Source organism: Tenrec ecaudatus, chromosome 1 (assembly GCF_050624435.1).
Source record: "Tenrec ecaudatus isolate mTenEca1 chromosome 1, mTenEca1.hap1, whole genome shotgun sequence".
Taxonomy (NCBI): Eukaryota; Metazoa; Chordata; class Mammalia; order Afrosoricida; family Tenrecidae; genus Tenrec; species Tenrec ecaudatus.
In genome coordinates this window covers 4,629,392-4,656,864 of record NC_134530.1, presented here as the reverse complement: position 1 = coordinate 4,656,864, position 27,473 = coordinate 4,629,392, and the positions used below count along the sequence as shown (strand labels likewise).

General features: G+C 56.9%; 1 protein-coding gene across 3 annotated transcripts in view; it reads right to left on the bottom strand.

Moving 5' to 3' along the window:
• Positions 1–27,207, bottom strand: part of ANKRD24 (ankyrin repeat domain 24) — a 32,277-nt gene extending 5,070 nt beyond the window's left edge. Inside the window, exons 1-18 of one of the 3 annotated variants that reach the window (XM_075535580.1) lie at positions 27,172–27,207; positions 18,722–18,811; positions 18,484–18,614; positions 18,307–18,395; positions 14,710–14,774; positions 14,216–14,273; positions 11,619–11,689; positions 11,351–11,457; positions 11,019–11,206; positions 10,573–10,601; positions 10,025–10,105; positions 9,784–9,891; positions 7,839–7,877; positions 7,650–7,748; positions 7,140–7,212; positions 6,875–6,993; positions 5,252–6,739; positions 1,845–2,012 (exon numbers count right to left, since the gene is read on the bottom strand). In XM_075535580.1, coding sequence (XP_075391695.1) covers positions 1,845–2,012; positions 5,252–6,739; positions 6,875–6,993; positions 7,140–7,212; positions 7,650–7,748; positions 7,839–7,877; positions 9,784–9,891; positions 10,025–10,105; positions 10,573–10,601; positions 11,019–11,206; positions 11,351–11,457; positions 11,619–11,689; positions 14,216–14,273; positions 14,710–14,774; positions 18,307–18,395; positions 18,484–18,614; positions 18,722–18,811; positions 27,172–27,207 — 3,039 coding nt within the window. Of the gene's footprint in view, positions 1–1,844; positions 2,013–5,251; positions 6,740–6,874; positions 6,994–7,139; positions 7,213–7,649; positions 7,749–7,838; positions 7,878–9,783; positions 9,892–10,024; positions 10,106–10,572; positions 10,602–11,018; positions 11,207–11,350; positions 11,458–11,618; positions 11,690–14,215; positions 14,274–14,709; positions 14,775–18,306; positions 18,396–18,483; positions 18,615–18,721; positions 18,812–19,547; positions 19,587–27,171 lie in introns of those variants that run through there. The other 2 variants (XM_075535584.1, XM_075535581.1) reach the window with 2 other exon arrangements.
• Positions 27,208–27,473: the final 266 nt, after the last annotated feature.

The following is a 27,473-nucleotide window of genomic DNA, read 5'->3' as shown; positions in this document are numbered from 1 at the left end:
GGACTCACAGCGACCCTATAAGACAGAGAGAGTAGAACTGTCCCTGTGGGTTTCTGAGACGGTAACTCCGTAGGGGGAGGAGAAAGCCTCGTCTCTCTCTCCCTTGGAGCGGGTGGTTTTGAACTGGCGACCTTGCGGGGGCATCCCAATGAGCAGTCACTGGTAGCACAGCTGATCAGAAGAGGCACATCTGCCCCCCCCCCCAGAGGGGATATTGGGCCACATCTGGAGATGATTTTGATCGGGGCACTGCTGGCATCAAGTGGGTGGAGACCAGGGGTGCAGCTCGCTCCACGTCCCACCACACACAGGGAAGCCCACCCCAGAAGATGAGCCATGCTGACGGCTTAGACAGCAACTGAGTTAGCTTCCTGCTGGCTCCATCCACCAGGATGAGGCCTCACTGCATCACTGCGCCAACCAGGGGGACCCTGCTCCCATGATTGCCCGCCTCCCTCCTCCCTCCTCAGTGCGTGAATGTCAACATGGGTGGCATTCTGAGACTTCAGAAGGTCAGATGATCATGGGACTCAGAGTCACTGGGGCCGCAGTGGAAGCCCCTAATCCTGGGGTCTGCATCTGGGATGATTCCACCCCCAGGGGACACTAGGCAATGTCTGGGGACAGTTGTGGGTGTCACAACCGGAGGGGGTACCATTGACATCGAGAAGGTACAGACCAGGGATGCATTGAGCACCCCATACTACCCAGGTGGGGCCCCACCCCAGAGAAGCACCAGCTCTGAATGTGAATAGTGTTGAGGCTGAGAAACTGCCTGATACCCATTTTACAGAAGAGCAAACAGGCTTCGAGAGGTGAGTTAACTTGTCCGAAGTCACACACGGTGAAACAGGGCTGGGTGGCTGTGCTGCAGTGCCCGAGGCTTCCAGGAGGCCATCCATGGCCCAGTGTAATTTTGAGCTACTTACAACGGCTCTCAGAGCCTCAGTTTCTCTGTTTCTGGAACATGAGGACCAAAATGCCTGCTAGCTGTTTGGGGGTTGTGAGGAGATCAAAAGAGATTATTGAAAATGCCTGACCCCCCAAAACCAGAAGCTATTGTCACCATTTTGGCTTTCAGCATCATCACCAACACCACCGCCACTGCTACCACCCCCCCCCCACAAACATGATCCCCCTTTACTCTGCTGTTACTGAGGCAACCCTACAGGCAGAAGTAAATTTCTCCTTAGTGTTTCCAGAGCTGTAAATCTTTGTGGAAGGAACACTGTGGTGCAGTGGCTTCAACGCTGGGCTACTAAGCAAAAGGTTGGCGGTTCAAATCCACCAGCTGCACGACCAGAGCACTAGGAGGCCATCTGCTCGCTGGAGATGTACAGGCTGGGAAGCCCAAGGGAGCAGTTCTGCTCGGCCCTCTAGGGCCGCTCTGAGTCAGAATCGACTGGATGGCGGTGAGCTTGGTTTGGTTTTGGTTTTGGTGGGAGGATGAATGAGTGCACTGGAAAAACCAGCCGCTGAAAAGCCCCCTCTGAATCACAGTTCTGCTTTCAGGTACATGGGGGGTAGCGGCGGGGTGGGGGCGGTCCACTGTAAACTGGAGCTGACTCTGTGCCGGCACTCATTCGTTGCTCTGTTAACAATGGCTTTGATAACAATGTGGCATGTGGCTGGCACGCAGTCAGCCCTCAACACTTTCCCTGTGGTCATCATGGGTCGCAGTGACCACCCTGACACCAGACTTGCTCAGTGGCCCCTTCCTGTCTCCGTGCCTCACTTTCCCATCTGTGAAATGGGTAGACTTCCCAAGCTCCTCTTAAGTGGGATATTCTTAGAATTCCGCTCCCCCAACCCTGCACCCCAGTTGAGCAGGAAGGGCTACCCACCTTCTTGTCCTTCTCCTTGGCCTTGTCCAGGGCCTCCTGGGCACGACTCTGGGCCTGGCGTGCCCGCTCCGCCTCGGTGCGCAGGCCCCGCAGCTGCTGCTCTACTGTGGCCAGCTGGGCCTCGGCCGCATGCCGCTCACTCTTCATGAAGAGCGCCTCCCTCTGCACCTGCAGCCCAAGCCCATGTGCGGCTCTGAGGACACCTGGGTCCCACAGATACGCAGACCCCAACGGCCCCAGGACATGCATGTCCAGCAGTTGGGCCCCACGGCTCAGCACTGACCCATGAACGTTCTGGACTTCCCTTGCCTCTGGGAACATTTGACCTTGCTAGGCAGGTGCCAGCTGTGTGGCCTTGAGCAAGGGACTTCACCTCTGCCTCTGTTTCCTCGTTTGCACAATGGGAACACTAATGGCCCCTGTGGCAGTTACATAATCTGTCAACTTGAGTGAAGGGGTGGAGTCCAGCCCATCAATCAGGTCATAGCCAATGATGCTTCTGTGTGGACATGGCTTTCTCCTGAGGATTCAGGAAGCTCCTGTCTTCCTCCCTGGAGGTGGGACACGCACTCTTTCTGCTACACATTCCTGTTGACAAGCCACATGAAGCCACGCGGATGGAGCCAGAGCCCTGGAGCAGGAGGAGCCACGTGGAGACCCACACCAGGACTGAGATGCTTCCACTGCCACTGCATCCACTAGACTTTCCACCCTCTGGCCTGTGATCTTCCTGCATTCAGCATCATTACATGTGCTGCATGAGTCTAAAGAGGAATTTAAGGACTATTATTAAACACAAGGGCTAATATCGGACTTATGGACTTGATCTGGCCTGGGCTGATCTGGACAACTGCTCTTTGCTATAAAACTCACTTTTACACACATAAGCGTGTCAGTGAATTTGTTTCTCTGGTCAACCCAGACTAACACAGCTCTCCAACATCATAAGGTGTTGTGAGGATCGTGTGAACGTGCCAACACGTGACATGCTGCTTTCGGCACAGTGCCTGGCATGCCGTAAGCTCCGTGCTTGGATTGGCAGGTTTGTCGTCCTTGCTATGTGTTATAGTGCTGTGTGAATGGTGAGGATCCCTGGTGGCACAGGGGATTGAGCATTGGGCTGCTAACCAAAAGGTCAGTGGTTCGAGCCCACTCCCCAGGGGAGAGAGGAGGCAGCCTCCTCTGTAGAGATGGACCGCCTGGGGAGCCACACAGAATAGTCCTGTTCTTCCGCACAAGGTCACTATGCGTTGGAATCTACTCGATGGCCCATGGGGATGGGTGTCACTAATGACAGTTTCCCACTGGGGATGTGAAGGTTGATAGATTTCTTACCAAATGCAAGGGGGGGGGGGAATGGGAAGAGGTTAATGGAAAGCAAATGGGTGTCCAAGTATTGATGACTGCACTTTCACGGAACTGTCAAGGTCGGAGCATTGCTGAGCAACATTCCATCTTGAGGAGATGGTGGCCTTGACAGGAATGATAGTGCGGGTGCGACAGCTCTATTTTGCAGTGAGTGCAGACTAGCTACACAGTAGCAACCTCCACTGCCACGGAATCCATTCCAAGCACAGTAAGCAACCCCATAGGACAGGGCAGAACCTCCCTGTGGTGCTTCCCAGGCTGTAATCTTAGGGAAGCAGACAGCAGCATCTCTCTCCCGGGGAGCACCTGAGTGATTAACCACTGGGGGTCCTGAGACTAACAATTAGAACATTGAAAAGCCTAAGCTGATGGATGAATCAAGTCAGACTTCGCCCTGCCTCCTCCCAGAAAAGAAGAAGCAATAATAAGGAAAAGAAATGCTTAGAATATAAAACGAGGATTGCGAAGAATTTGGTCCAATGTGTTTAAGTCAAGGCTGACTCATAGCAACCCTTAGGGCAAGGGAGAGCTGCCCCATGCGTTTCCCAGACTGCCACGGTGCCCAGGGGCACAAAGCCCCTCTTCCTTCCATGGAGCAGCTGGTAGTTTCAAACTGCTGATCTTGCAGATCGCAGTCCAGAGCATAACCACTAGACTACTGAGGCTCCTTGATGAATGAGGTGGCACTGGTTAAAAGAGGACGTCCTTGGGAAAAATGTTGATTCTGGCTAGCAGGTACGGAGCACTTACGCGAAACACCTACGGCGTAGCAGACCCTGTCCTCAATAGTGTACAGTCATCACCCCCTGCATCCTCACAGGAGAGCTAGGAGCCCTTACGACCTTCACTGTTGTGTGGATGCTGCTGGGTCGGGTGGCTGTGACTCCCAGTGACTCCCTGACACAGCAGGACCATCTTGCCGAGTTTTCTCAGCTGTCACGTTCACGGGAGGAGACGCCCAAGTCTTCTCGCACAGAGCTGCTGCATGGATCTGAATCACCCACCTTTGTACCCTTGTGCCACCAGGGCGTCCCCTGCCCCGTTCTACGGACGAGTGAACAGAATCAGAGAGGGTAAAAGGCCTACCTGGTCGCCACCCATGAATCGGCACGTATCAGTTAACTACGTACGTTGTTTGTGAGGTGAAAAGAGAGATGAAAAATAAATAAATAAATAGATGGATGAATGAATAAATAAATGGATAAAAAGAAAAGAGAGATGAAATCAAGAAAGTTTACCAGGAGGGTGAAAAAAAATGATTCCCCAAGATTTAAAAAAAAAAAAAAAGGAACAGCATCCAAGTCCGCTGGGTTAGAAATCACAAGATCAAAAATCCTTCGTCACAATGGGTCCAAATCGATGGGTAGATTAAAATGAGATCAGTGGAGGGAGGGTGGGGCGGAAAGGGGGAACTGATTACAAGGATCTACATATAACCTCCTCCCTGGGGGACGGACTACAGAAAAGTGGGTTAAGGGAGATGTCGGACAGTGTAAGACAAAATAATAATGATTTATAAATTATCAAGGGCTCATGTGGGAGTGGGGAGCGTAGAGGGAGGGAATAAAATGAGGATCTGATGCCAGGGGCTTGCGTGGAGAGCCAATGTTTTGAGAATGATGAGGGTAACGAATGTACAAAAGTGCTTTACACAATTGATGTATGTATGGATTGTGATAAGAGTTGTATGAGCCCCTAATAACATATTTTAAAAATCCCAAAAAACATAAACTGTGGGTTCAAAAGCAGCACAGCTGAAAGTCAATCCACTAAGACACGCCTGGGCACCTGATCCCCTACCTCACACCATACAGACCTATTAGAAGAAAACAGAGGCTGCTTTCCGGACCTTGGGATGGACAAAAGTTTTGAAAACAGACAACAAAAAACCGCAGACCTTTAAAGGGGGTGGGGGGCTAAAAACTGATAGCGTCAAAGAGCCAAAAGGTTTCAACATCAAACAAAATAACGAGTGGAAACACCTGGGGGGGGGGCGGTCAGTCTGGCTGTAGGTAGGGCCGATTGTCTGGGCGTCTCACCTGGAAGACCTCGGCGCTGGTCTTCTCGTGCCGGCGTCCTAGCTCCTCCAGCTGCCCCTCCAGCCGAGCCACGTCGGCCTGCAGCCCACTCACCACGCGCTCGTGCTCCGAGCGGGCCACGCTGCCCACACGCTCCCGCTCCAGCTCTGCCCGCAGCCGGGCGGCCTCCTTGCCCGTGGCCACCACCTCCTGCTCCAGGTCGGCCGCCCGGCCCCGCAGCTCCAGGGCCTCCTCCTGGAGCCGGTGGTGCTCCGAGGCGGGCACGGCGGATTGGCGCAGGGCCTCGGAGGCTGCCCGCAGCTCGGCCAGGCTCTGCCGGGCCTCCTCGCAGGCTCTGCCCAGCTCGGAGGCTTGCGCCTGGGCGGCGTCCCGGGCCCGGCCCAGTTCCTCGGCGGCGGCTCGCTGCTGCGCCTCGGCGGCCCTGGAGGTGGCCAGCTGCTCCTGCAGCACCTGCAGCTCCCGGCTCTGTTCCAGCCGCACCTCCTCGCGCTGCGCCAGCTGCGCCCGCAGGCCCCGGGCCTCCTCGTCCGCCAGCAGCCGGCCGGCCCGGGACTCGTCCAGCCTGGCCGAGGTGGCCTCCAGCTCCCGCAGGCGCAGGTCTCGGGCCCGCAGGTCCTCCCGGGCCTGCTCCAGGGCCGCCCGCAGCTGGGCCAGGCTGCCCGCGCCCCCCTCACCGCCCCCACTGCCCGCCGCCTCCTGCATCCGCTCCCGCAGCCGGCCCGCCTCGGCCTCCGCAGCCTCGCATTTGCCCCGCGCGACCTCCAGCTCGGCGGCCGCCTCCTGCTCTCGCTGCCGCAGCATCTCCTCCAGGCCCCGGATCCTGGTCTCCAGCTCTGCCTGCAGCTTCTCCGAGGCCTCGGCTGCCCCGGGATGCAGGATGGGCCCCGCAGGGCCCTCGGCCCCTGTGGCCTCCACGCCGGGGAGCCCTGCGCCCACTCCATTGGCGGTCACCACTGACTCCTCAGCCACTGTTTCCGTCTGTTTGGTGGCCTCCGCCCCGGTGGCCTCTGCTCCCGTGGATGGCACCTCAGTGTCTTCTGCCTCTCCCAAGGCCATCGCTTCTGTGACCTTTGCCTCCAGGGTGGCAGCACCCGCACCCTGTCTTTCTGTGGGTGTGGTTTCCGTGGCCTCCACCTGTGTGGTTGTGAATTCCAAAGTCCCAGCCTTCGTGGTCCCAGTCCCCTCGGCCTCCTCGTCTGTGGTCTCAGCCCCGTTCATTGTGGACTGTGGAGCTGCAGCACCATTCAGCTTCCTCTCTGAGGGGCCGTTGGTGGTGGGCCCGCCTCCTCGGTCCTGGCCGGCCCCTGTGGGTCCCTGCTCCTCAGTGGCAGTCTCCTGGGAGTCTCGCTGCTCCAGCACCCTCAGGGCCTCGGCATGCTGCCGGTGGAGCTGCTCAAACTCCGTCTGGAGGGCCTCGTAAAGGGCCAGAGGGATGACCTCCGCAGGGCCAGTGGCTTCCACCTCGTCTTTCTCGAAGTTCTCCAGGATCTGGGGTGAGGGATGGGGAGCAGTCAGGCCCGGGGAGAAGTGGGTGTGGGGGTGCCTATCTGGGCCCCCAGCCTTAAGTCCAAGGGCCAACCACCCCCCGAGGTCATTAGCACTCACGTGCCTTAGTGTCCCCACCTGGACTTTCTCTGTCAGCTCCTGGTTCTGTTTGGTGAGCATGTCCACCTGGTCCTGTAGCGTGGCCAGGAGTTCCTGGACAGATGGGCTCAGGCGCTTAGAAAGTAGCCCGTCGGCCCCTGCAGGGAAGAGGGTCCTGGTGGGAGGGGCCAGAGGGGTAGGGGGACTGGACTGGGCCTCAGCCATGGACTGAATGGCATGTGAGCTCAGAACAGGGGTGAGGGGCCTGGGGCCCCAGAGGGTGGTAGATGGGGGCAGGGCCCACCTGGGAAGTCGGGCATCTCGCCTTCCTCGTCTTGCAGGGTGGCCACGTCGTAGCTGGTGTTCTCACGCTCATTCTGGGGGTGGGGAAATAGTTGGAGAAATGTCATGTGTATGCACTGGTGGGCGCGTTGTCCGTGTGTGTGTCTGTCTTTCTGTCCATCTCTGAGTGTGCAGGAGGTGTGATTGTGTTTGTTAAGTGCAGCCTGCGTGTGTGAGTGGGGTTCTGTGTGTGCACTTGCCCAAACACGTACGCATGTGTAAAACTAAATATGAATCCGTGTGGATGGATCCAGAAGATGGATTCCCCTCTTGTCTGTCTGTCCCAAGCACTGGCCCCCTCCAGTCCCACCTGGTCCCCGAGTTCTACCTGAGCCCCCATCCGTTCCTGCACTGCCCACTCTTCTCGGCACATTTCCCCTTGGCACTGCCAGTCCCACCTGGCCCCTCACCTGTCTGCCTCCCAACCCCACCTGTTTGGGTACCCCTCCCCCCTCCCAGGGTCCCGCCCCACCTCCAGCAGGGACAGACGGCTCTGTAGACTCTCCACCTCACGGCCCAGGCTCTCCTTCTCCTCCTGCTTCTCCGCCAGCAGCTGCTGCAGCTCCTGCACCTGCAGGGGGGTGTCAGCAGAACTGGGGGTGCTCTAGGGGGGGTCATGAGGCATGTGTAGGTCTTGCTTCTCTCCCCGCTTCCCACTTACCTGCCTTTCCAGGCTGTGGAGGGAGCTTGCCTCAGGCTCCTGCAATTGAGGAGGAGGGGGACCAGGGATGGGTGCTGGGCTCGGCCATCGGCCATCCCCAGCTCCTTCTCAGCCACTTCCTGCCCCGGCCACCTGAGCCCCTGAGCGCAGGCCACAGCCCAGAGGCTCCCTCGCTGCTGCCAAGCATCCAGTGAGTGCCCCATGCCCTTCATCACCAAGTACAGTCCGTTCTCCTTTGCCCTGGAGTCCCAGGTCTGTGTGCACACTCATCTACTGACTAAAAAGTATCAGTTTGTAACTGTGTGGGCTTCTGAGGCATGTGCTCCCAGGCCCTGAGCATGGGTGGGAAACACCAGAACACCAAACACTGCCACCGAGCCGATTCTGACTCACGGTGACCCCATCGAGGGCTTCCGAGGCTGTACATCGTTCTGGGAGCAGACAGCCTCGTCTTTCTCCCGTGGAGTCGCTGGTGGGTTTGAACCACCGACCTGGAGATTCACAATGCCTAACCCACAGCACTACCAGGGCAGAGAGGAGAGAGAAACGGCATGGCTGATGTTGACCAAGGCTGGGTCACAACTGGCTGGTTCAGCAGACACAGAAACACGGAGACACCACTCCCTGGGCTGTGAAAGATGGACATTGAATAAGGGAAGCCGAAGAAGAACCGATGTTTGATGGTGGCGCCGGCCAAAGATACTGACAGCAGCGTGGACTGCCAACAGGACAAACAGATCTGTCTTCCAAGAAGCATGGCCGGAGCGCTCCTTAGAGGCGGCGAGGAGGGCGAGACCTTGTCTCACATAACTTTGGGCATGTTGTCGGGAGAGACCGGTCCCTGGATGACAGCGTGCTTGCTCAAGTGGAGGGGCGGCGATAAAGAATTAGGCCCTTGACGAGATGGATGGGCACAGTGGCTGCATCAGTGGGCTCAGGCACAGGAAGGAAGGCGAGGATGGTCCAGGTGTCTCATTCTGTGGTGCGTGGGGTCGCTGTGGGTCAGGGCCGACTGGATGGCCCCTCACAACACGCTGGAAGAGGGAGCACCGGCTGTCCTTATTCTAGGTTGACTCAGCCAGAAGGACTGGTGACATTGTGCGTAACAGACTGGGCTGCAGTTCAAACTTACCAGCTACTCCGTGGGAGCAAAATGAGGCCTTTCTGTTCCGGTAACGATTTACAGCCTTGGAAACCCACCAGGGCAGTTCTACTCTATTCGATAGGATCCCTGGAGCTTGAGGACAGTGAGTTTGTTTGAATTTTTAGAGAATGAGTCACACCTTGACTTTGCTTGCTCATTCTTCATTCATTCATTTCCCTCCCCCGACAATTCATTCATCCAACAGGTTCAGACCCCTGCTAACTACAAGGGCAATAGTGTGAAACCACCGGCTGCTCCACAGGAGAAAGATGGGGCTACACCCAGAGAAGTTACAGCCTTGGACACCCACGGGGAGAGTTCTCCCCCATCCTACAGGGTCCTTATGAGTCGGCATCGACCCGATGGCAGTGAGTTTGCTTTTCGTGTTTGTTGACTGGGAACTGGGCACCGCCAGCCTCGCTTGCCCTTTTGGAATGAGAGTTTAAATGGGAGACCTCAATGAAATATACTGCATATCCCCCAGCAACCAGTGCCACAGATAAACACACAGGGAGGGGGTGTGTTGGAAGTGAGGCGGCTTGTAGTCTAAACGAAGGTGAGCAGGGAGGTCTCTCTAATGAGGGGAGGGAGCCAGGCAGGTCTCTGGGGAGACCGCTCCAGGGGAGGGGTACAGGGTTCGTTCTGTTCGTGCAAAGGCCCTGGGGAAGGTTAGGACCCAGGAGTTGTAGGAGCAGCCCTGGGGGAGCCTCTGTGGCTGGAGTGGAGTGAGCTAGCGGAAGAGAGGAGGAGGAGCAGAGGAGGCAGGTGAGGTGGGGAACCTTGCCCCCAGGGTGCCCCCACCTCGGGCACCCTCCGATCCTGGTGCTGCTGTAGCCCGCGGATCTTCTGCAGCAGCCGACCCCTCTCCTGTCGCAGCCGCACAATCTCCTCATAGGCTTCTCGGTCATCCTGTGGTGCAGCCAGGGGACCCGTCACCTTCCTGTGACACCTGAGGGCTGGCCCCGCCCATATCTGAGCCAGCGTCCCTCCTCCCTCTGCCTGGGGGGTGGGGAGGGGCCCATGTCTCCATGGCGTCTCTCACCGGCATAGGGATGCTGATGGGGGGCTGAGGTGCCTTCCGCTTCTTGGAGGTTCCTGGCTTCTCACGGCTGGACCCAGAATTCTACGGGTGGGGGAGACATAGGGTGCACCGGCCAGGTAGCCTCCCATCCAACCAACCAAGGCAGCAGACCTCCCCTGCCCCTCCCCCCAACTCCCTGCATGACCCCAAGCAAGTCCCTCTCTCCCTCCCTAAGCCTCTGCCCAGCACACTCTCTCCTTTCCCTTTGCAGAGCGGGGTGAGAAAGAGAGAGCAAGGTCCGGCCTGCCCACTCCAGGAAGGTTTCCTGGATTACCCCAGCCCTCGGCCATCTCAGTCCCCTACTGGGCCCCACCCCAGCACGGAGATATGGGCCTGTTTCTCTTCCAGTTCTGGAAGGGATGGAGTGGATGCCACCTGGTGGCAGAGTGCCCTGGAAGGTAGCATTCTCTCCAAACAGGCCCTCCAGTGCAACCCTAACCCCTTGAGAAGCTGGTGAGGGTGGTGTGGGCAGAGAGAGGGGGACTCATGGACTGGTTAGGGGTCCATACCTGAGAAGAGGCCTCTCCTGAGTCATCCTCTGGGAGGAAGGGGAGAAAGGGACACGGAGTCAGCCACTCTGTTCTGGGGCCCCTCCCAGTCCCAGCCCCAGAAAGGGCCTTAGTGGGCTGAGTTACTGTGTGTGTTGGGGGGGGGGGCTGGTAAATCCTGGTAGTGGGGGCCTTAAAACGCTCACGGAGAAGGCAGTAACCCTCTAGACTGGGATGGCTGGATGCGTGGGTATCCATTCTCAGGAAAGGCCAAGAGATGACCCGTCTTGCCCCGAGTGGACCCCACATGGCCCTGACTGCCCTGGGCCTCCTTGAGACGGCCCTGAGTAGGCCTGGGAGCGCCCTGCAGCCTCCCCTAGGGAGAAATGAGGGGGAAGAGGGGTGACAAGCAACTGCCTAGCAGGAGCTGGGGATGCTTGAAACCCCCTGGAGGGCAGCCCACGTACCGCTGGGTGGGGAGGGGCGCTGGGCCGCCTCTTGCAGGAGGTGCAGGATGAGTTTGTCCCCCGCCAGGGCACCGTAGTGAGCCGCGTCCTGGCCCAGGGAGTCGGTGATGCCGGGCTGGGCCCCAGCCTGCAGCAGCACCTCCACAGTCTCCGCGCTGGCACCTTCACAGGCCAGCATGAGGGCCGTCCTGGTGGGAGGGGGTGGTGGGGTGGGCCCGGAGAGGAAAGGGCTCCTGAGGGAGGGGTCAGAGCAGCCCCAAACTTCCACCCCCCCTTGATCAGAGAGGTTAAGAGCCTGGCCCGGAGTCACACGGTGGAGGGCAGATGCTCACCTGCCCTGCAGGTCCCGGTCATTCACGGCAGCCCCCTGCTGCAGGAGGAGGCGGCACAGGTCTGTGTGGCACATCTGAGCCGCGATGATGAGGGGTGTCGCGCCCGACTGGTGGAGCAGAAGGGGTGACGTGGGGGGGGGCAGGGGGACATAAGGCGCTGCCTCACACGGTTTGCCAGGTGAGGTTTGCCCTGGGGTGCTGCCACATGGTGGCAACGTGCACCCCCTGTGGCCTTCTCTTTCCCGGTAGGTCGCAGAGGCGTGCTTACCCGATCTCGGAGGTTCAGATGTGCCTTAAAGGAGCAGAGAAGTTCTGAGCAGGAGAGGCAGCCACCAGCCGCTGTGGGGAGAGGAGAGGGAAAGGGAAGCCAACAGGTCACTGTCTAACTCTGGACCTTGATTAAAGCATCCAAGCACACAGCCATCGAGCAACCCCTGTGGGTTTCCGAGAGTTTCCGAGAAGGTAACTGTTGACAGGAATAGGAATAGGAAGCCTGGCGTGTCTCCCGCCACCGCATAACCACTATGCCACACTAGAATGACCCACCTCCCCTGGGGAGAGCCATCCAAAGGCATGGTTCCCTATTTGACGGGAGGAAATCAGGTCCTCACCCGGAATGTGTGATGGATCTTTACAGAGGACTCTAGACGTAGCAGGGGCTTTGGGCAGGCTCGTGTGTGTGTGTGTGTGTGTGTGTGTGTGTGTGTGTGTGTGTGTGTATGTGTGTGTGTGTGTGGAGGTTGATCTGAGCTGTTTTGAAGATGAAGAGGGGGACAGAGGAGACCACCAGAACTGCACATGCAAAGGCCCTGGGGTCGGTGGAAAGGGGGTCAAGGAAGTGTGTGTGCCCAGAGGCTCAAGCAGGGAAGCAGGGCATGATGGGAGGTGTGGCTGGAGAAGTCAGCAGGGCTGAGCCTGCAGGTCCTTGAAGGAGGGTGACGGGAATGACATCATCTGGGTAAGATGGTCTTCTGAGGTTTATTCTGAGAGACACCCCCACCCCAACCCCTGGCTCACTGGGAGGCTGTCGGTCTCGACAAGGGCACGGGTTCTAGAACCCCCGGGGTGGGGATCCCTGGCCACTGGCATGGTGTTGTCAGGTGGTGTCCAGTCTGTTCCGACCCACAGCAACCCCGAATACAATGGAATAAAACACCTCTTGGTCCTGCGCCACAGGACACGCTGTCTGATTAAGCTCAAGAATCTATTTTCTCCGCTGGAGCTGAGCTTACCCCTAAGGTCCAACTTTCATCGGAACCACAGACAGGACAGGCTGATGAGGTGGGTAATAACCCAGAGGAGGGCCCGATCCTTAGAACAACCCGCCAGACCTGTGGCCACAGAGTCGATTGGGACTCTGGCCTCCTCTGTCTCCCAAGGAGCAGCTGGTGGGTTTGAACCAGCGACCTTGCAGTTAGCAGCTCAGTCCCTCCCCCCCAGGGCTCTTTAGAACAACCAACCAGAGGAGATCCAAAGGGGAGCTTTTGTCCAGGGAGGGAGTTCAGAGGGCGGGCAGGACAGGAGAGGAGGTGGTAGGGAAATGGGAAAGGCCAGGAGGAGGGGGGAAGACGGTGGGCCACCAAGGGGAGAGCCATCCAGTCACGAGACACCTCAGATGTCACTTGTGGAATGAAAAACCAGTTTCACTCCTCACAATGCAAAGTTACAAGAGTGAGGGGGGAACTTTTTGTTCAGCCGACCAACTCCAAACACCTGCTGCGTGGCCAAGGCGGCATAGGGTTCTGGTCGCTGCGTTGTCCCCAATGCTTAGGACAGGGCCAGGCACTTGGCGGCTCAAAACCAAACCCCAGGCCACGGAGTCGATGCCGACTCACAGCGACCCTGCAGGACAGGGCACAGCTGCCCCTGTGGGTTTCTGAGACAGTCGCTCTTTACGGGAGTAGAAAGCCCTGTCGGTCTCCTGTGGGGCAGCTGGTGGCTTTGAACTACTGACCTTGCAATTAGGAGCCCGACAAACAACTCACCAGGGCGACCAAAAACTAAACTCACTGCTACGGAGCCAGTTCATAGTGACCCTACAGAACAGGGTAGAACTGCCTTGTGAGTTTCCGAGACAGCAATTCTTTATGGGAGCAGACAACCCCATCTTTCTCCTCTGAGGAGCAGCAGGAACCCCATGAACTGCTCATCGTGTGCCAAAGACACTGCCGCCACCAGGTGGCAGCATATTCCAGGTGTAGAGCGCTTTCACACAGGTGAGGAGGCTCAACTCAATTGCTTTCCACACAGATGTTTCTGGAGTCGCCCATGAAAACCACGAGTCTCAGGGGCGCAGTGGGCAGACGTCGGGCTGGGTTCTGGCCAGAGGGGTTTGGTGATGACCTTTGGCCTCTTGACCTTCCTTGGAGGTCCCTCAAAGGAACTGTGATTCAGGGGCAGCGCCACCGTCTGCCCCCAGAACTGGTGCGCAGTAGGCTGTGCTTTGGGGTCCCTTGGCCTGGGTTCCCCGTCACTCACACCAGAAACTAAACTCACTGCTACCAAGTCAGTTCTGACCCACAGACACCCTACAGGACAGGGTAGCACTGTCCCTGTGATTTTCCGAGTCTGTAACCCTTTAGGGGAGTAGAAAGCCTCATCTTTCTCCCACAGATTGGCTGGTGGTCTCAAACTGCTGACCTTGTGGATCGCAGCCCATCATGTAACCACTTCGCTACCAGGGCTCTGCCTACACCCACCCCCCTCCCACCGTGGGGTAACAGTCTGTGAATCGAGGGCTGGGGGCCACCGGGGCTTGGTGGGAAAGGGGATGGGAGGCAGGAAGGTTGACAGCAGGGCCCCCATGTCCTAGGCAGGCTCACACCCCAGCCTGTCCCCCTCTGTGCCAGGCTGGTCAGCACTCACCTGCATGATGTAGGGCGGTCCACCCACTGCTGTCCACTGTGTCCACCACACAGGAGGCCTGGGGAGGGGAGAGTCAGTGGGGGCAGGGCCATACAGCCTGCCTGACCTCTTGGGGACCCCCTTTCCAGCTCTGCTCTACTTCTCTTCTCACCTGCTCTGTGGCACCTATGCCCCCGCCCCCACCCCTTTGTTTGCATGGCAGTGGGTGACAGAGAGCGTTGATATGGGTGAGCACTCAGAGGGGCCAGGCTGAGAGAGTTTCGCTAGGCTTGTGGAGATGCTGGGGTGCTTGTGCGCCTGGGTGCTTGGAGGACTATCTGATTGTCCAATGAACAGCTGGGGCTCGGGCATGAAAGGAGATTAAGGAACAGCTAGGATTTGAGGAGTATCTTGAGGCTCTGGAAACTTCTGGAACTCCGGGGAAGAGAAGGAGGGTCCAAGGGAGCCCCCGGGGCTTGGGGGTGGGGATCAGAGCGGAGAGAGCACGCCTTCACCTGTAGCAGCTGCTTCAGGCACTGCGGGTGCCCGTACTTGGCGGCCAGGTGGAGGGCGTTGTAGCCTACGGGAGGAGAAGCTTTGCTGGGGCGCTGGAGCCCAAGTCACCCGGACACAGCCGTTTGTTTACAAATGGAAACTTTGTGGCCAATCTGTTTCCAGCAAGTCTGCCTGGGCCCCTGTTTCAACAGCCTCTGGGTCCCCCTTTGGTCATTCTCGCCCTGTTTCCACCATGCTTATTCTCCAGCTCAGCTGGACCAATAGGCAACACCATGATCAATGGGGGACAAATGAAGTCGGCTTGTGCGGATCCCCAATCAATGCGCATGGAAGCAGCAGTCAAGAGATCAACATGATGCATTGCGTTAGGCAAATCTGCTGCACCTGGCCTCTTTAAAGGGTTGAAAAGCAAGGATGTTACTTCGAGGACTAAGGTGTGCCTGGTCCAAGGCACGGTCCTTTCAATCCCCTCATCGGCTCCAACAGCGGACTCAGGGACAGGACCAGCTTTGCGGACAGCGCAGGACGAGGCAGTGTTTGCTTCTGTTGTGTGCAGGGTCACTGCACGTTGGGACGGACTCGCTAGCCCTTAATTGCAGCAACCACATGTGCAGGTGAACGTTGGGCCCGGAATAAATAAGATTGAAGAAGGAATTGATGCCTTGGGGTCCCGGTGCTGGCAAAGAACCGTGAACATTGGAAGAGGCATGGCCAGAGTGCTCCTGAGAGGCAAGGATGGCGAGATTTCGTCTCACAGATTTCGGACGTGTTGCCCGGAGAGACCGGTCCCTGGAGAGGGACACCATGCTGAGTAAAGTGGAGGGGCAGCGACAAAGAGGAAGGCCCTCGAGGAGGGGGATGGACCTAGTGGCCTGCAACTAGGGCCTCAAACGTGAGAACAAATCGGGTGTGGGTGTGCACGGGTGTGCTGAGTCAGAACAGACTGGTGGGCACCTCCCCCATCTTCCTGCCCGTGTCACAGACGAGTCTAATGTCAGCATCACTTTTGTAGGTCCTGGGAAACAACAGCAAAACAAAAAACCCAGAGTGTGGAAGTGGCTTTCTAGCCCTGGGTACTTTGTTGAGGGTGGTGATGGGAGGTGTGTCATCTGGCATGGAGCCCACGATCTCTCTGAGGTCTGCCTGTTATTTATGATGCCTGGCAATTCCCCCAAACCCCAAGTACTTCCCAAAGCCTCCCTGCTTCCTGCAGCTGGAGACTCTCCAAGCCACAGCCAGTCTGTGTGTCCCACACAATGCCCAATGCCGTGGCAGTGTCGTCGCCCACACCGGCCGGCTGGTCTCCATGCTCCACAGGTTCCCGGTGGCGTCCTCTGCCCATCACGCTCCAGCTCCGCCCACTGCAGCCCACCATTGTTCTGCAAGCCCCGACTCATCTCCCATGTGCTTGGCACTTCAGGGGCAGATATGTGCCCCAGTTTGCTGTTCTCCACACCTCCAGCTAAGAGGCCCTGCTGATGTAAAGTTGATCAGTTCAAAGCCACCAGTCACCTCTCCGGAGAAGAATGAGGCTTTCCCTCCCCATCAAGAGTGACAGTCTCAGAAGCCCACAGGGGCAGTTCAACCCTGTCCGATAGAGTCGCTGTGAGTCAGCACCAACTCCATGGCAGTGAGTGAGAAGCCTCCAGCTAGTCGTGTGACGGAGATCGGTCCCTGGAGAGGACAGCATGCTGGGTAACGTGGAAGGACAGCAAACAGAGGAAGGTCCTCAGTGAAATGGACAGACACCGTGGCTGCAACCATGGGCTCAGGGACAGAAATGGTGGTGAGGATGGCGCAGGACTGGGCAGTGCTTTGTTCTGTTGTGCACAGGGTCGCTATAGGTCAGAACCGACTCGAAGGCCCTGAACAAGGAGCTGGCCATTGTCGCACCTGGCTTCCCCCTGCCCCACCCCACTCCCGCTGGGGGATCCTAACTATTCCCCTTGGCTATCCATTCTATCTCAAGGATTCCTTGCAGTCCCTAAGAGAATCAGACACCCATTCTCCCCTTTGATCTCAGCTGCAACCCCAGCTCCCAATCTCACTCTCACTGCCACTGAGTCCATTCTTACGCACAGTCACCCTGCTGGGCAGAGGAGAACTGCCCTGGGGGTTTCCCAGCCTGCTACCTTGAACAAGAAGTGGACTGCCACATCTTTGTCCCATGGGGCAACTGGTGGGTTTGAACCCCAGATCGTTTGCTTAGCAGGTGAATGCTTAACCACAGGACTCCACCTGCCTCTCAAACCCACGGTCATTGACACAGCCGTCCTGCAGGATTGAGAACAACTGAACCCAATCCCACGACTGTAATGTTTATGGGAACAGACCAAGCGGCCAGTGGGTTTGAACCACTGACCTTGTGGTTAGCAGCCCCACTCATAACCTACTGCGCCACTAGGGCTCCTTCCAGCTGCCTCTAGCACCAGGAGTCATACTGGCTGTAGCTGCTGGCTGCCATTGGGCCAGTTCTGACCCAGAGTGCCCCGACGATGTACAGCGGAACGAAACCCTGCCCGGTCCTGGGCCATCCTCACCATGGTTCTTCGGTCCGAGCCCGCTGAGCATGGTGTCCGGCATCTGGGAGAGGGCCTTCCTCTTTTGAGCTGCTCCTGCACCCTCACAAGTATGATGGCCTTCGCCAGGGACGGCTCTCTCCTGACAACTTGCTCGACGGAAGTGACACAGTCTCACCAGCCTTGTCTCTAAGGAGCACTCTGGCTGTAGTTCTTTCTTCCAAGACCAATCTGTTTGTCCTTTGGACAGTCCGTGGTACTTCCAATCATCTTCGCCAGCGCCTAATTCAAACACATTGATTCTTCTTCAGTCTCCCATGTTCAGTGTCCCACTTTCCCATGCATACGAGGCGACTGGAAATATCATGGCTCAGGTCAGGTGCACCTCAGTCCTTAAAGTGACATCACGGCCTTTCAGCCCTTGAAAGAGGTCTTGTGCTGACGGCTTCCGTCCTTGATCTTCATCAGTAGCGGCTTCGAGTCAGTGACTCGTTCTCAGAAGTGGGCAGTCCATTCCTCCTCCGTACCCCGCTCTTAGTCTGGGGGCACCGCTGACACCTGCTCACTTCGGGGGACCCTGTGGGCATTTGAAATGCAGGCGACATCGCTTCCGGCATCACAGTGGCACACGCACCACCACAGTGTGACACACTGGCAGACCAGTGGCAGAACCGTACGATAACAAGGGTGGGAATGTGGCGAGAGTGACCAAACGGGACCCAGACACAGGAAGTGGGTACCTGCAGGTTGGGAACATGGTACGGTGGCCGTAAACCCACCTTTGGTTTTAAAGACTCAGCATCTTTGGGGTGCAGTCACACGGGGGTATACCCGCCTGCATGTCCTCTGTCTGAGTAGACCACTACCTGAACCCCCGTTACCCCATCCAAAAGTCCCTGCTTCACCTGGCCTGCTGGTTGTTAAGGGCTCTGTCATGGACACAGCCGTCTGACATGCACCCCAAGTCTCCCAGGGCCAGTGAATGGACAGGGAAGGGAACCCCTTTGTGCCAGAGGGCCTGGCTGGACCCCAGGGCACCTGATCTGAACCCACCCCCAGAGGCCCGGCTGGCAGTACCTGCCCCATCTGTGCTCATGACATTGGCACCCTGGGCCAGCATCACCTCCAGACAGCTGACTGCGCCCCTCATGGCTGCCAAGTGGAACCTGGGGGTCAGCAGAGGTCCGGGGTCAGTCAGAGGGTCACCACCACCCCTCTGTGCCCTGGAGGGGGGGTAGGGGGATGGGCACTCACGCGGACTTGCCCTCCGGGTCCAGCTTGGTGGGCACCAGCCCCTTGCGGGCAATGAGGGAGGCCACTCGCACGGAGTCATTGCTCTCGACGGCCTGCAGGAGGCGCGCATCGCCTCTGCCCCAGTCCTGGCTCTGCGGGCGCACGGGACGGAGGCACGTGGGCCAGGGTTGGGCGCTGCCTGTCCCCCCTCCCCTGGACAGCGGCTCTGGGCTCGGCGCGCCCGCCCCTGCGCACTTGCCTGGCGCCTGCCTCTGGCCGCCGCCGGCTTCGGGATGGGGCAGGGGCCGCAGGGCGGGCAGGAGCCCAGCTCGGTGGGACTGAGGCGCAGCTGCGGGGAAGGAGGTACTGGGCAGGGGCCTGAGACAGCGTCCCCACGTCTGGGCCTCCTGGCATGGCATTTGCCCCACAGGTCTGCCCCTTCCAACGCCCCCATCCCCTGAGCAGCCTGGGGTCTCTCTCCAACACTTAAGCCGCCCCCCTGCTCCCATGAAATGAAACGCTCCTTCCGAGGGAGCCTCCAAAATCTCCCCGTCGGAACCCCAACAAAGGGTCCCTGTCCATTATCTCTCCTGCCACCGAAAATGCCACCCTATCCCCAAAGTCCCAAGACCTCGCTCCCCAAAACTTAAGTCTGAAATGCATCCCAGCCCCTCTGGCCCCAAATCCCAAAGCGCTCGCCGAAGCCATCCATCGCCCAAATGAGCCCATTGTCTGCCCCAAGGATTGTCCCCCAGAAATACCCTCCCCAGCAGCCGTGAGCCACTCCCTGCGCCCCATAAAGGTCCTCTCTCAGGCGCTCTTTGAAATCGTCCAGAAACTGCCCTCCCAAAGTATCCCCAATGTCCCCCAATGTCCTCTACATGCTCCTCTCCAGTCACCCCCACGTGGCTCCACCACGTCCCCCAAAACTGCCCCAACTCTACCCGACCCCCTCAAACACCCATCCTTCCTGGGCTGGGGGGCCAGGCCCAGCGCGCTCTGCGGGGAGGAGGGAGGGCCAGGGGGGAGGGGAGGGAGGAGCCCCGCGCCCGCCCCGCCCCTCCCCCGCCCGCCCCGGGACCTACCGCGAAGGAGGCGGCGGCGCACAGGCAGAGCTGCTTCATGGCGGCCGGGCTCCGGGCGGCGGCCGCTGCGCGGGTCCCACCACCAGCCCCGCCCCGCCCCGCCCCGCCCGGAGGCCCCTCCCCCGGGAGCCGGGGTCCGGAGGGTGGGGGGCGTCCGGGAGGGCTCGTTCCGCCCGCACAAAGAAGCGCCTTTGGGGCCCGGCTCGCTCACCCCGCAAGCAGCCGGCCGCCCACCGCACCTCCTCGGAACCGGCTGCGCTGTCCGTGTCCTCTGCCACCCGAGCCCGCGGCGGGCAGGTGGCTCCGGGCCTGGGAACGCGCCGCCCGCGAGGCCCACTCGGGCCTGCTCCTGCAGGCATTCACTCATTCATTCATCCACGCACTCACTCATTCGTTCTCTCAGCCAGCCAGCCAGCCAGCCAGCCAGCCAGCCAGCCGGTGACCCCACTCAATCATTCATCCCCCCCATTCTTTCATTGACTCATTCATTCTCTCTCCCATCCTCCCACCCAACAACCTCACTCTGCCACATTCTTTTTCACGCGTTCTCCACTAACTCGTTCATTAATTCATTCACTCCCCACGCATCCATTCATTTATTCGTTCGTTCCTTCCACTGATCCATTCATTCCATCACTCATTCGTTCTCTCACCCATCCAGTCATACCATCCCTTATTCACTCATTCATTCATTCATTCGTGCGCTCATTGTCTTCTAACTCACTCCTCTGCCCACTCACTCATGCGATCGTCACCCACTTGATCATTCATTCGCATTCACTTATTCACACATCAATCTCTCCTGCATGCACTCCACCTACGGTCATTCATTCGTTCACTCTCATTCATTCTCTCATCTAGTCCCTTAATCAGTCAGCACACATCTGCTCATTCATTCACTCACTCCAGTCACTCATCTGCTCACTCATTCACTTGTCTTTTCTCTATTCAATCATCTCATTCACTCAGCCCCACGGGATGGGGTGGAGGAGGCTCTGCAATCTGACAAACTTGAATTTGAATCCAGGCCCACGCCGCCCCACACCCCGCACGTACTACTCTGTGACTCGCCCAGATACTTACTTGCTTTGGACTTGACTTTTCTCACCTGTGAAATGCGTCTCACAGCAGAACCTACCAGGCCACGGAGTACTAAGTAAATGTTTGAGAAGATGACCCGGGGTCAAGCGGTGGGGTCCAGAGTGGAGTGGGAGGGCAGCGGAGGCGGACAGGGGCATCTCCAAGATAGGGGGTAGGAACCGAGGAGGGGCGTCTGGTCCTCAGTGTGGGCGTGGCCCAGAGGCCACGGGGGCGGGGCCAGTGAAGGGCGGAGTCAGGATTGCAAGGGAGAGAGAGGGCTTAAAGCAGAGGAGGCCCTCAGAGAGGACTGGCCTTGGGCCACCTTCGTGGGCCCTGTTGGGGCCGTAGTTCAAGTGCGCAGCCGCTGAGTGAAAGGTCTGAAGTTCAAGCCCAGCAGTCACACCACAGGAGAACAAGGTGGCGTTCCATTTGTGCACAGATTAAAAAAAAAAATTCAAACTCACTGGTATCACAGCAACCTGATGGGGCTGTGGGTTTCTGAGACTGTAACACCTTATGGGGATAGGAAGCCTCCTCTTTCTCCCTCAGGTGGACGCCCTGGTGGTGTGGTGGTTACACGCTGGCCTGCTATCTGCATGGTCAGCAGTTCAAAACCACCAGCAGTCCATGGGAGAAAGACTGGGCTTTCTACTCCTGTCGACAGTTGCGGTTTGGGGACACCCACTAGATCATGAGTCAGTGGCGGACAGCTTTTTCTCCTTCAGGGGGCTTGTGGTTTTGAACAACCCACCTGGTGGCTTCACAGCCTGGACAGCGTTGCGCTCTGTCCAGTGGGATCCCTCTCAGTCAGAATGGACTCCACCCCGGCAGTGGGTGTGGCTTTCCAGTTGGGGTGTGACTCAGAGAGGGTCTCGCCTTCTCTCTGGACCTCAGGTTCTTCCCCTGCCAAACCGGACTGATGACGACACAGGCAGCCTAACGCAGGCTGCACCCTCACCCCACCCCCACACACTGCCGACGTGGGGGCCGAATCTTTCTCTGGGGTGGGGTGAGCAGCCCGGGGCCACCGCCCACTAAAGGCCAGTTACACGCCCCTGCCCCAGCCATATTGCCACACACATGGCCCCACGCGCCCTGGCTCAGAGCTTCAAGACAATGACACAGCATCAGGGGGCTGGCATCATTTCTGCACACCTTTCAGCAACAGGAGGAGGCCACAGAAGATAGAGCTTGGGGGATGTGCAATTGGGGGAGCTCCTGAGGGCTCCCCTCCCCTCAGAGGCGGGGTGACTTCCTCCACTTCTCCAGAGAGAATTTCGAAATGAATCTGTCAGCTCAAGTCTCAAATTTCCAAATGTCCCCTCTACCTGCGCCCCCCCCCAACCAGATGCTGACTGAGCAGGGTCACTCCTGTGCCACCACACCCTGTCCTTCCTGGGGTGCTGGCCACATCCTGGCATCACTCCCTAACTCCCCGATCCCCTCTGTCTCCACCCACCGCCAATCCTCTAGGCAATCCCGCCCTTGTCCAGGGTTCAGGGTCAAGGGTCCGCCTCACTCCTGGTCCTCCCTGGAGTGCCTTCCTCCCTGGTCTCTCCAATTCCAGCTTTGTACCCTTGGCAGTGGGTAAATCGACTGCCCAAGACCTCTTCACGGTGTTGAAAAGCAAGGTGCCCCTGCCTCAAGCCGTGGTATCTTCAGTGGTCTCACATGCATGTGAAAGTTGGACACTGAATAAGGAAGACTTCAGAAGAATGGATGTACTTGAACCACGGTGCGGGCGGAGAATATTGACAGAACCATGGACTGCACCAGCAGATCTGTCTTGCAAGAAGTGTAAGAATGATGAGACGTTGTCTTACATGCTTTGGACACGTGGTCAGGAGAGACCAGGCCCTGGAGAAGGACATTATGCTCCGTAAACTAGTGTGTGTGTGTGGGGGGGGGGGGGATGGAAAAAGAGGAAGGCCTTTCTTTGGTGAGATGGATAGACACAGTGGCTGTCACAAGGGGCCCGGAGGTCTCTGGGTAATGCCTTGGCTCCCACCACATAAGCAGGCCGGGCATTCTGTCTGGTGCTCTGCTTCTGGAATGAGTTGCCGCAATCGTTACCCTGCAGCAAGTGGCCTGAATGAGGCTCAGGGGAAGTGTTCAGTCACTCAAAAATAAGCCAATCCACTGCCATCGAGTCTAGAGCAACCTGCAGGACGGGGTAGATCTGCCCCTGTGGGTTTCTGAGACTGCAACTCTTAATGGAAGCAGAACGCCTCCTTTTTCTTCCGAGGAGCAGCTGGTGGTTTTGAACCGCTGACCTTGCTGTTGGCAGCCCAATCCATAAGCACTACCCTATCAAGGTACAACGGTCTAAGCTCTAGAGGCTGAGAGAGAGAACAAAACAATACAGCTCATTGGTATTGAATGATTCCAACAGTGCGCACACCTCGTGGCCTCCGTGGTTCCTTGTGTTGAACTCCACGGAAGTAGATCACCAGACCTTTCTTCCAAGGCACCACGGGGCCAGTTGGAAACCACGCCCTTTCCGTCTATGTTCTTGGGGGGCCCTGAAGCTGGTTTCTATGTGGCGAATGGTTTTCTAGGCTGTGATCTTTACGGAAGCAGATCCCCCAGGGGTTTCCCCAATACTCGTGCTGGGTGGATTCAAACCCTCCCCCCCCAAACTTTTCAGACTAGCCAACTGTGCTCTGCCTCCCAGGGTCCTCAAACTCAAAAACTTCACTCCCGTTATGTTGGGGTCACCTCCAGCGCTGTCCATCTGTACAGGGAGCAGAGAGCCTCATCTCTCTCCTACAGAGACTGGTGGCTTTGAACCACTCACCTTGCAGTTGGTAGCTCAATGCATAACCCCACACCACCTAGGCTCCTTCCCCATGGACCTCGGACTCTCCGAAAGCGGGGGTTTTCCAACGGATGAGAGAAAAAAAAACCCTCGAACTCACTGGCACGAGTCAATCTGACTCATAGCAATCCCATAGGGTCCAGTAGAATCCCCCCCCCCTTGCGGGTGCCAGGGGCTCTAACTGTTTAACAGGAGGGCGTAGAAAGTCTCCTCTTTTTCTCGTGATAAAAACGGTTGGTGGTTTCGAACTACTAACCTTGCAGTGAGCAGCCCACCATGTAACCACTACTCCAGTGAGCCTGGCCGGTGTCAGACCACTCCCATCTCACAGATGGAACAACTGAGGGCGGGGGGGGGGGGTGTCTCTAGGCGTCTGGGAGGAGGGGTCAGGGCAGAGAGAGGGAGGGGCGGGTCTCTAGGGAGGGTGGAGGTAGAGGGGGGACGCTGTGTGTGCAGGAGACCCTGGAAGAAAAAGGTCTGGCAGCCCCCCAGCCAGGTCCGCCCAAGTGCAGGGTGTTTGCTTTCTTCCTGGGGGAGCTGAACAAAAGCTGAACCGGGCTCCAGCTGCCTGCGGAGAAATTGGAGGAGGGGGGCGGCGCAGCGAGGGAGGAGGAGACGCTCCCCGCCGCCCTTCCAGGCCTCCCATCTGCTGCCCTGGCCCAGCCCCAGCCCCAGGCCCCTCCCTCCGGACACCTGCTGACCTGCCAGCCCAGCACCCCCCCAGTCCAGCCCTGCGGCCTTGGTTTTAGGTCCTGAGCCCCACGACAGCGGTGCACACCGCCGCCACAGCCTTGGAGGCAGGCTTGCTTTCCAGGTGCTCCTCCGGGGCCCTCCCCCCTCCCTTCCTCAGCAGCGTTCCCTGGGGGAGGGCAGCCAGGTCCCGTCCTAGATGGGTGGGTGCCCCGGGGCAGGTTCTGTTCTCCTATGAGACCCAGGTAAGGAACGCTCCCCACCCACAGAACGGCCCTGAAAATGAGATGCCTTGACATGTGCCAAGGCCCCTCCAGCGCTGTCTAGCCCGGTTGAACATTAACGAATGAAAACGGAAATGGAACGAAATAAATCAATGGAAAGACACCAGGCACCTAAAAATAAAGTCAACTAAACACAGAACACGAATAGGAAATCCACGGGAATACACAGCAAAATGAAAAGTAAATAAAGTGAAATGAAGCAAGTTGTAACAAGCACTGAGATCATCAAGTGATAGAATAAAAAAACATGGAATTGATCACACATGAAATGAAAACCGGGCAGTTCAATAAGGTGGTTGCCGTGTAAAACAAAAGCAAAATAAAGACAAGCAGGAAAATTATAAATAACGAGAAAGAGTGCAAACAAGCATTTGAGTTAATAATAAAATAGGGGAGGAAATTAAAATGCACAAGAAAAAGTCAGTCCTGGCCTGAACTTAAAGTAAATCAGAGCGAGCTTTACAGGAATTAACAGTGAGCTGGAAGGAGATGCATAAAAAGGAATGTTAAGTTAATTGCGGTTTAGGATAAATCGAAATGCATTTCAAAGCAATAAGGAAGGTTAGGGTAGCTGGAAGAAAAAATAAGTAACATGAAAAACAAGCATTGGATTTAATACCTAATCAGATAGAATTGGGAGGGGTGAGGAGGGAGGGTAAAAAAAGGAGCTGATTCCAAGGTCTCAAACAAAATGTAAATGTTTAGAAAATGATGGCAACACATGTACAAATGTGTTCGATACCGTCCATGCTGGAAGAGCCCCCAATGAAATGATCTTCAAAAACCCAAAACAGATGGGAATCCAGGACAGATGACTCCTTCAGGACCAGTGGTGAGAGTGGAGGGAATGTGGGGTGGAAATGGGGAACCGATGACAAGAGTCTACATATAGCCTCTTCTTTGGGGGATGGACAGCAGAGAAGAGGGCAGAAGGAGACATTGGACAGTGTAATATATGACAACATAATAATTTATGAATTATGAAGGACTCATGAGGGAGGGGGGAGTGGGGAGGGAGCAGGAAAATGAGGAGCCAATATTAAGGGCTCAAGTGGAAGGCAAATGTTTTGAGAATGCTGATGGCAACAAATGTGCAGATGTGCCTGACACAATGGATGAATGTATGGATTGTGATAAGAATTATACGAGCCCCCGATTAAATGATTATAAAAACAGAATAAAACAAACCAAAAGAAATGAGAAAATAAAGATAAGCGTCAAAACGAATAAAGAATAAAATTTTAAAAAGAATAAAATCATAAAAGACATCAGGGAAACAGGGAAGCCACACACAGGTGGCGACAAATCCAAGACCAGCCAGGGAGAAGAAGGACTTGAACTCAGAGCTCCTGGATGTGTGGTCAGCCTTGGTCCCCTTTTCCCAGGTTTGTCAATGAGAGGTGGAGGCCAGCAAAGGGGTGCTCAGGAGGGCTGGCTATTGGGGTTCTCATTACGTTATTTCTCAGCCTCTGTCCTGGACCACCCCCACATCAGCAGGAATTGCAGGAAGGGAGCAGGCGGCATCAAGGATGATTGAGGAAGAAGCACCAACTCTCTAGAAATTCACAGTCCAAACCCAGAAAGCAGGAAAGCCAGCTCCATCCGCCTCTGAGTCTTTGCATATGCTGTTCCCTCTGCCTGGTATGCTTGTCCCACAAGTTCCCACACAACTCCGTCCCTCTTTTCCTACTGAACTTTGCTGTAAGACCCTTTTAGGGCCACCTCTGACCATCCCCTTTTCCAACTGCAACCCCTGCCCTGCCACACTTCCACAGTGGTTCTCAACCTGTGGGTCGCGACCCCTTTGGGGGGGGTTGGAACACCCCTTTCACAGGGGTCGCCTAAGACCATTGGAAAATATAAATATTTCACAATATATAGTTACATATTGCCCTGTGACTAATCACTATGCTTTAATTATGTTTAATGATGTTCAATTTGTAACAATGAAAATACATCCTGCATATCAGATGTGTACATGATGATTCATAACAGTAGCAAAATGACAGTTATGAAGTAGCAACGAAAATAATTTTTGTGGCTGGGGGTCACCGCAACATGAGCAACTGTACGAAAGGGTCGTGGCATGAGGAAGGTGGAGAACCGCTGCTCTAGCACAGAAATCTGCCATTTTTCCTCATGGACCTTGGCTAGAGTCCTGTCCGTTTCCCCTAGTCCACCACGGTGGGCGCCGTGGAAGAGGCGCATTTCCTGATTTTTTAATTTGGGTCTGTCACGTTCGCGGCTGGCCCTCTGATGCCTAGAACAGCGCCTGGTACAAGTAATTCCAGAAGAAACCCTCCAATACAAGCGACCAGAGGTCTCGAGATAGTGGTCCTCGGATAAACTAATTCTGGCTCAGGGAGACCTTCCAGGCCAGAGCAGACTGCCCCTGTGGGTTTCTGAGACTATAACTCTTTAGCCTCATCTGTCTCCTGTGCAGGGGCTGCTGGATTCGAACAGTCGACCTTGTGGTTAGCAGCTCTAGGCTTAGAGGAAGTGACGTTGGAGGCAGATGAAGAAGGAGGGGGTAGCAGTGCAGGGAGGGGTCACCCAGGTTGAGGGAAGTGTGGAGGAAGCAGTGGGCCAGAAGGACAGCAGGGGGCAGCAGGGAGCCAAGGTGGGCAGAAGCCAGCAAGGCTTTAGAAGCAGGGTTTTGGAGCTGAGCCAGAAGGGATGGATGCTCAGGTTCTCTGGCCAGACCTAGGGGGGAGGTGGGGGGTTCTGGGTATCTCAGCACTCCCAGACTAACCTCTGGCTTCTTAAACCGTGCCCTGAGAGTCTTCATGGCCAGTGTCCGGTGTTTCTCCTCTCCCCAGGCCACCTGGGAACAGCCATAGAGATGGGGGATTCAGTCCTGATGTACCGGCAGGTCCAGCTGCCTCTCTGCACCCCCAAAGGATCACCTCCCTGGGCAGCCTAATTCAGGAGCGGGCCTGCCGCACTTGTCTTGTTCTCTGCGTGGCCTTCAATCACCTGCTTTCTTTCTCTGCTGCCCATCCCTCATCGATGGACTGTCTTAGCGGACCTTAACTCCAAGCACCTTGGTTTGCA